The sequence below is a fragment of the Sinohyriopsis cumingii genome, chromosome 16 (assembly GCF_028554795.1).
Source record: "Sinohyriopsis cumingii isolate HCF-2022 chromosome 16, ASM2855479v2, whole genome shotgun sequence".
NCBI lineage: Eukaryota > Metazoa > Mollusca > Bivalvia > Unionida > Unionidae > Sinohyriopsis > Sinohyriopsis cumingii.
This window is the reverse complement of record NC_142976.1, coordinates 75,625,452-75,634,838: the sequence shown is the minus strand read 5'-3', so window position 1 is coordinate 75,634,838 and position 9,387 is coordinate 75,625,452. Positions and strand designations below refer to the sequence as shown.

At 36.7% G+C, this 9,387-nt stretch overlaps 1 protein-coding gene across 2 annotated transcripts in view; it reads left to right on the top strand.

The window, feature by feature from the left end:
- Positions 1–1,630: 1,630 nt before the first annotated feature.
- LOC149780817 (alkaline phosphatase, tissue-nonspecific isozyme-like) overlaps positions 1,631–9,387 on the top strand; it is a 30,725-nt gene continuing 22,968 nt past the window's right edge. The window contains exon 1 of one of the 2 annotated variants that reach the window (XM_089937879.1): positions 1,631–1,856. In XM_089937879.1, the coding sequence (XP_089794005.1) occupies positions 1,822–1,856 (35 nt within the window). In that variant the 5' untranslated portion in view covers positions 1,631–1,821. Of the gene's footprint in view, positions 1,857–3,798; positions 4,036–9,387 lie in introns of those variants that run through there. The other variant, XM_089937880.1, reaches the window with a different exon arrangement.

Here is a 9,387-nt window from a genome sequence, read left to right as displayed (position 1 = left end):
CGGTTCTGCTTGAGATATTAACAATTTCATATACATCAGAATGCAACAGACTCGAATTGATTGCCTGATACCGCTGACCATCTTGTCCATAAATCACATAATTTGGATACAGTCAAGTTCGAGTTCTTTTTACGTACTCGTAACCATATAAACTGTATAGATACTTGGCTATAGGTCAAGTGTGTGTGTGGGGGATATGTCTGGTGCCTCCCCCCACCCACCCCCGCAAAGTAACCATATACACTGTATAGACACTTGGCTTATAAGGTTCACAATATTACTTCGTCAAATATTGCAAAATAACTGTAACAAACGTTTGTGATAATATGTACGTCCTGTTTAGCAAACATTCTTGGCAATATTGTTTCTATGCAGTGCAATCTCTGAAAAGTCAAATCCCTCAGGATCAATTTAAAATTTTTGTTTTGGGGGTTTGGGCTGTTTTTAGTTGTCAACAAAGAATGACATCTGAGCAAGTGTAAGACAATTGGCGTAAAAATGTTCTGATTAAATTCAAGTTTACAAGGTTCATTTTATTAAATGATTAACAATTTCAGTTTTCTCTGTTCTGAGGTTTGCGTTTAATGAATTTAAGTTTATTGAAACGAAAGAAGGAAAATTTTTAAAGCTTAAAGCAATGATTAAGTTGAACGTGGATTGTTATTTACGGAGGTTTTGGTCTTGAGAGGTTTCGCGATATTTTGTACTGGATAAATCCTGGTGTTTCAACGCCCCCGTGATCATCATCATCTTGCATGACCATCACCAAACCAACACCACCATCATTATCAGTATCTCACACTGCGCTACCACCTCGACATTCATCATCATCATCATCATCATCATCATCATCATCTAGCATCACCTCTATCACCACAATTATTATCAACTCGCACAGCACCAAATGTCACGACCATTCACATCTCTCACTATCTCCACCAAGACTACTACCAATATCTCACACTATAGCCTCTACACCACCACCATGAAAATCACCATCTTTATCTCACACCACAGCCACCACAATTACATGTGATACTGATGAGTTAAATTCAAACATCATCATCATCATCATCATCCAGACTGCACCGGTGGCCTTGTGGTTGGAGCGTCCGCCTCGGATGCTGGAGATTGCGGATTTGAACCCAGGCCGAGTCATACCAAACACTAATAAAAGTGGTACTAGCAGCTGCCTCGGTGGGACATGATGCTACATTTCTGAGGCATGATGCCCTAGTTCTAGATATCAGAACAAACTATTACAATGCAGACATTGTAGCGATGTTACTAAAACAAAGCTGTTAAAGCTACGTTAAAAATCCAGATCACACACACACACACACACACACACACACACACACACACACATCATCATCATCATCATCATCGTCGTCGTCGTCGTCCTTCTCGAAATGAAACTAAATTTCATTACTAATTCACGTCCGCCTCGGCATGTTGTAAACATAATGTGGTCCAAATGTTGCGCGGAACAAATCCAGGAAGAAGTTGTTACTCGTTACAATGGCCTTGCTAAACAATATAATACCTGGTCACAAGGTGACAAAGAATATAAAACCGCTCCTGATTCACCCAGTCATCATTTTTCACAACTTAACGTTTTTGACAAGGCTTCAATGACATTCAACGATCGCAGTCATACATCCATCACTCGTGGCTATTACTCTGTTGAACACACACACGAAGGAGCCTGAGGGGACATTGTAATATAAGGCTGGATACGTACAGAACAAAGCCGGGAACTGCTGCTCCCAGTTGGACAACCCTGACAGAGCGGGGTCGTTGCATATTTGAAAATTCACCATGGCACAGTTTGGAGTAAACTTTGAACTACAAAGGTAAAAATCAATACAGTAATGCATAATTTTCGCATGTGTACCTTTGACACTGTAAATTTGATATGTTGTCATGCACTGAATAATTTATGCTTTTGATAATTTTCCTTACCAAAATGATATGATTTATTTAAACGATCCAGAGACGTGCATTGCTCGTTGTGAGTACTGTTGTCTGTGCAGGGTTAGAAGTACCTAAAGTGTTATAAATGTCGGGTACGCAAATGTTTCCTTCGATAAGCTAATTATACTAGATCATGATAGTTGATTTGATCACCGATCAACGTGTGATGCAATATTTTGTCACATAGTATCTGGTATATTTACATAATCAAGCTGTCAAATTGTTGTAATGTATTTACACTTTCACCCTATTAGTGATGAATTCAGTAACATTACATATTATTATTGCCTTGAAATGAAAAATATCAACCCAGTCGCACATAATCCAACGGTACCTCATGAATATTTAGTATGCAAAGAAACCAACAGTATGTACGCATGCATGAAACTGTTTAGAATCTATTATAGGCATTAATACTAGAATAAAACTTTGGTTTTCTCGAGGGGCCCCGAGTGGCCGAGTGGTCTAAAGCGCTCTCCGTTACGGATCACTGCCATCTCACCTCTGTCTGCGTGGGTTCGAGTCCAAGGCTCGGCTAGCGTGGGTACGTGGGAAAGCCTGCCAGTAGCTTCTCGTGGGTCGGTGGTTCTTCCCTGGGTTTTTCAGGGTTCTTCCTCCACCATTAATACTGGCCGCCATGTATAGCCTATCGTGTGCTGAAAAATGGCGTTAAACACAACAACAAAAAACAACAATTGGTTTTCTCGTAAATCAACTAATAAAATGATTGCTTGGACACAGATTACTTAGTTCGAATATTTCAGAGAACACATAAGTTTCTGTTGTTTTTCTAGGGTTTAACGCCATTTTCAGCACAAGGTAGGCTATATATGGCGGCCAGTATAACTGGTGGAGAAAGAACCCTGGAAACCCCAGGGAAGAACCACCGACAAACGAGAAGCTACTGACAGGCTTTCCCACATAGCCACGCTAGCCGAGCCTTGGACTCGAACCCATGCAGACAGAGGTGATATGGCAGTGATCCGGAATGGTGACGCTTTAGACCACTCGGCCACTCGGGGCCCCCCACATAAGTATCAATGAATGATTTAGAATCCCAGAGAACATATTTTTTTAAAATAAGATACCTGGAGTTCTGCATTGCAAGCCATTTCAGTTACTCGAGTTAATTGCATAATTTTGGTTTGGTGTGGTGTTTTACTTCACAACAAAACAAGCAGGTTCTTTAGCAATAAGTAAAGTGCCTTGCCCAAGGATAAACCAAGGTACCCGAACTATACTGATTTGGGGCCCTAGGTGGCCGAGTGGTCTAAAGCTGTCGCCTTTACCGATCACCGACATCTCACCTCTGTCCGTGTGGATTCAAGTCTCGAACTTTCTAATGTGGGTAGGTGAGAAAGCCTGCCAGTAGCTTTCCGTGGGTCGGTGGTTGTTACCGGTATTTTTTTCAGGTTCTTACTTCATCAGCAATGCTGGCCGCCGTGTATACTCATTCTTGCGCTGAGAAATGGCATTGCATCCAGGTCATCATCAACCACAACAACAACAACCTGTACTAATCTGATGGTGGGATTCTAACCCGCGCCCTTTTTCAGTCGGGAAAACGGTACGCAAACCACTTTGCCACCGCGGTTCCTTTTGCTGGTGGAGTGCCACTATATGTACATGCCTTTCAGATTCAAGATGAATTTTTGAAACGGTGCTCATATGTACAATACAATGCGTCAATGAATCTGATTGAGGAGAAAAAGTATGACCACATGACGTCATTACCTGTCTTATTTGCTATCAAGTGTGACCTCACTCGTCAGCAGTGACGTATAATGGGATGAAATTGTGGCCACACGGTATCTCGTATGCATCCATATGGACTGAAGGACACGAGGGAGTCACATTAAAATGGAAAGAGATTGCGGCCACACGGATTGAAAAAGAAACACGTAAAAAGAAAAAAGCAATCAAAGTGTTCCTTGAATGATGTTTGTCGCCTATACCTACTGCTGAGAATTACATCCCGTTGATTCTGACGTGCAAGAAGCTTTTAAAACACAATTATTGTGTTGAGACCCCTTCACCGCCAACGATACTGCAGAAAAGGTATTATTTTTATAGCTGGTGGTAAAATCCAAAATTACAGTCAATAATGGCAAGATAAAGGTGGATATACACACGCTTCATGAAGTATTGTTCTTTAACGCAGTCTTGCCTTGTGTAAGTAGCAGTCATGAGGGAAAAGTCAACTGGTAAAGCACTAAATGCAGAAAAACAATGCGAAGTGTATTCCTTTCTTGACAATGCTGCAACAATAACTTGATTGACGAATTATGTAAAACTTGTTACTTGTATCGGTTATTATATTTACACTAGCTTAGTTACCCGTCCTAAAAAAAAACTGAGATGAGTTTAAAAGAAAGTTTGAACATAAAAGTACCAAAGATGTTTTTTAAAAATAGGATCCCGCCTCGACTCGAGTTTCGAACTCGCGACCTATGGTTTGACAAGAAGGACACACGGAAAGAAAGACAAATAAATGTGTTATATAAAAGGCTTCAGTGGGGTATATATATATATATATATATATATATATATATATATATATATATATATATATATATATATATATATATATATATATATAGTCGTGGGTTCGATCCCCGGCCGAGTCATACCAAAGACTTACAAAAACGGTACTTGGAGGTTAGTGTTAGGACTGGTCGGCCAGGTGTCAGGATAATGTGACTGGGTGGGACATCATGCTACATGTCTGCAGCATGATGCAATAGTGCTAGACATCACTATAAACTGCCACACTGCAGACACCGTAGCGTTATGACTGAAAAGTTGTTCAAGTTACGTTTAAAAAACATACAAAGCACACCCAGCAATGATATATACATATAGAAAGATAGACGAACACAATTAACTAACCTATAGCAGGTTGAGATAACGGCGCCTGATAAGCTCCGCCTCCTCATAAACTCGGTGTAAACAATAAAGATGATTAGATTTCAAACATTGTGTCGTACTTATTAACAAGAATTCTGACGCCCTATCCATGTTTTGAGGAGTTTCCTCCAAAGAATAGGTTTCCACCGTAAGACTCGGAATTCGAATTGTTCGAACCTTTGATTAAGTGATGTATAAATTTTGATTGTCGGATGATCCTTTAATGCTGACATCATTCGTACTGCTTTGTTCATTTTAAAATCAAGGTGCCACGTTATATCCTCCCATTATTGCCATTATTCACATATAACAAAAGTTACTCCTCTTTTAAATGTACTAAAATGTTGTTGTTGTAGGGTTTAACGCCATTTTCCAGCACACGTTAGGCTATGCATGGCGGCCAGTATTAATGGTGGAGGAAGAACCCGGGAAAACCCCGGATAGAACCAACGACCCACGAGAAGCTACTGGCAAGCTTTCTAACATACCCACATTAGCCGAATCCGAGACTCGAACCCACGCAGACAGAGGTGAGATGGCAGTGATCCGTAACGGAGAGCGCTTTAGACTACTCGGCCACTCGGACCCCAAATGTACTAAAATATTTGTGAAGTAATAATAAATCCAAAAGCTTAAATCTACAAGAAATGTGTAGAGAATGTATGACCGAAAATAGAAATGTTGGTTTTAAATTGATAAAAGGTCTTTTTTAAGCAATATATCTCAATTAAATTGAAAAAATCTTAGGTAAAAGTTTGTTTCCTTGAGCATACATGCATAAGCTAATCAATATGTAATGCACAAGTTGAGAAAGATATATCAGGAAAGGTTCGGTTTCTATTAATACAACGAAATGTTAAAATCTGGTCGTTCATTTTACGAGAGAGAGAGAGAGAGTTGCGTTAAATTCTAATTGAGCACGGGATGTACATCTGCCCATCTTTGTCTTGAAAAATTGCGTCCGCGATGTGGGCGATAAAGATGTCGATGATCCGAGATGTTTCACTTTCGCGTATTAACAAAATGCAAATGAAATTCATTAGTATAAAACAATGAGAATTCAGCACCACAGTGGTGAACATTCATCATCATATGATTCGCACGAGAGAGAGAGAGGTATATATATATATATATATATATATATATATATATATATATATATATATATATATATATATATATATATATATATATATATGTGTGTGTGTGTGTGTGTGTGTGTGTGTAATATGACTAGTGTTTATTTCACATTTATTTTCCACTCGGTTACTAATGAAGTTATGTTATTGAAGAAACGTCACTAACGTTTGCAGATTACATTTTAATATAGTAGATGCTGTTTAGTTTTGGCATAAGTTGGATTACTTCTCCAAATACTGTATATATCAGAAAATTTCTCGACAACTTTCTTTGATAATGATTTTGATAGTAATGCTTTGAAACAGTGTTTTAAAAAAATAGGTCACTGTTAAATACATACAACAGCGAATGTTTATAAAAGTCAGAGACAACCAGCAAGAGGTCTCGCTGCCAGTTATAATTAGGAACTTGCCCCCTTTTTTAAAGGGCTGATATTAAGTATTATTTCATTCTTAAAAAAATACGTACGTGACTTATTTAAAAACAAGATTAAAAACAAAACGAAAAAAAAACCCACAGAAAAATCAACAAGAAAAACAACAACAGTGGAACCAGAAGCAAAACTACCTTTGTTTTTGTGGAAGTAAAAATAATTAATAAAATATTTGTAAATAAATTGATTGCTCTCATAACCGGTCAGTACCAGGGTGGACAAATGACACAGCACGCTATCCGAACGTGAACGTAAATTTTTAATCGTTTTTCTTGTGGATTGCATAGGACTAATGAAACGCAGGCGTCGTTCCAGAGACAAAGTGTGAGTTGCATTTGTTACATTAAGAATTTCTTTCAAAGAAAGTGCACGTTTAAAAACAAATATTTACACATCAGTTTTCGTTATATTTGTTAAATGTAACAAGTGATCATAATAAATAATACCTCAGAGCGTACAAATAGTCGGTCTTTAAAATACGTTGATAAGTATAATATGGAAAAGATTAATATTTACCTGTAATATTTAGTTAAATAGCGAGTGTGAATTGTTTTTTGTCATCTCCCAAAAGTTCTCGTCTATTTTGTTGTGTTAAGTTTCTAAAAGTCACATAAAATAATTTTTTTTATTTTTTATGTCTTTAGCTTGCCTGTGCACATTTTCACAACGCTACGCGTGTAAAAAAAAAGTTATTGCCGCTATAGATTTAAAACATGTTTAAGATCGTGAGCATTTTGTCCTTCGGCTTTCGTACCACGTTAAAACTTTGCTGAAAATATGTCAGGTTTATGGCTAGCATGCGCCTTAAGGCATCTCATTTAAAGGTTCAGAACATTATCAGAATGTCAAAAGTTACTGAGAGCGGACATTAAACAAAAAAAAAAAAACAAAAAAAAAAAAACAGCCTCATCCATCATCTACCTACATCGTTTGTGCAGGTAGTTTTTGTTGACTTCATTCATCTCTCTCTCTCTCTCTCTCTCTCTCTCTCTCTCTCTCTCTCTCTCCACTATTTTACTTAATTTCGTGATTGTTTGCAAGCCGACGCTAAATCGAAACAGCATCAACCATTGTCTACTTACATCATTGTGTATGTGAGTTTAAATGATACCATCCAACACGTACTGTTCTTTGTTTTTCTTGTAACAGATATTGGCCAGATGTTTCAAGTTTTTACGTGTGTTATCTTTATCATTTCTGTTATGTCCCATTTATGAAATATTAACATATTTATCCATTATATTAGATTCGTTGCATCTGATGTTTACATTTATTTGGAATGGTTTATCAACCGAGAGCTTTTATTCAATTCATGTGTATAATTTTCGAATTCTGCTATTAGTTGCACCATATAGCCAGTATTGTGCTGACGTGCCGTTAAAGGCTACTGAATACACCAGACATGCATATACTCTCTCTCTCTCTCTCTCTCTCTCTCTCGTTTACTCAGGGAAAGAGCAATTTAAAACGATACTAAACTGTGATAGTTTGTATATTATTTATATGTTATTGATTGTATTTATTGTTATCGCATGAAGATTCGATCAAGAGTGTAAAGCAAAACTACATAAACATAGTGTACAAATACATGTATTAAAGGTAAGAGTGCTGTAGTTTTCTGCTATATTCAACAAAATAAAATAAACAAACAACATCCGCTTAACATACATGTAAGCATGAAATGAGAATAAAATAGGATTCGGTATTTATTTTAATATGGTAACACTTCACTAAAATGAAAATGTCGCTACATTTGCATTATATATGTCAAAGGAACTTATAATTCCCACAACATTCTTCTAATTTGTTTTTCCCCCATCATTATTACTTTTTTCCGGTCAGGGCACCACAATGACCACGAATGCTACTGATCATCGAATGTCCGCTGTCTCTATTTTGTCCGAACACAGAGTTCACTCCGTATTATATGAAAGACAGCAATTATGTTCAAACATAAACTTTCCTTAATGGACACGTTTACTGCGACATCAAGATATGACCATGTTCCGTTGGAAATAATCTTTGACACAAGGAGTACCGTGTCACCTTATATATATATATATATATATATATATATATATATATATATATATATATATATATATATATATATATATATATATATATATATATATATATATATATATATATATATATATATATATATATATATATATATACACACACACACACACGCTGGGCATGGCCTTTGAGCTTAACGCGATTGACTCCGTTATTATTCGTGGAACACCCTTTGCATAGATACATGTACAAAGTCACGGTGAAACAGTTGCGTAGATAGTTTTGTGTTATATAATTTTATGTTAATAGCTTAATATTAAACTGTATCATAAACCTTTTACGAACCTTGCCAAGTGACCTTGCTGGAATACTCCATAGGTAAATTCAATTAAATTCAAATCAATATACCTGTGGATAGCCTGAAGATGTACTGTATGGGATAAATGAGGTAACGTAACTTTAGACAGCGACAATCATAGGGACACAGATTGCTCGAATCATTAGCACAGTACGATATATAAACATATTTTCTTTGTTTTACTAGTTACTGCAATACGTACTACTGTAAATGAATACTGAGAAATTAACGTTATTACTATTTGAATTTGTATATCAAAGTGGATAACATTCACCTGGAATTCTGTGACAAGCTTTCTGTATAAAAGTGATTCCACAATGCTTCTCACCATGCCAGATATGACATTACTCCCTCCCTGCAAATAATGCAAGCTGTAATCTCAAAGAATACTATTTAGTTCCATAAGATCTAAGTGGTGACAAAATATTTAACTAAAGGGTAACAAAAATTAAAAATTATTCAACTAATCAAGCGTTACACCATAATATCATTGATTGTTTATTGATACTCATAAACTACCATGCTTCTTAATTGTACATGATATAACATG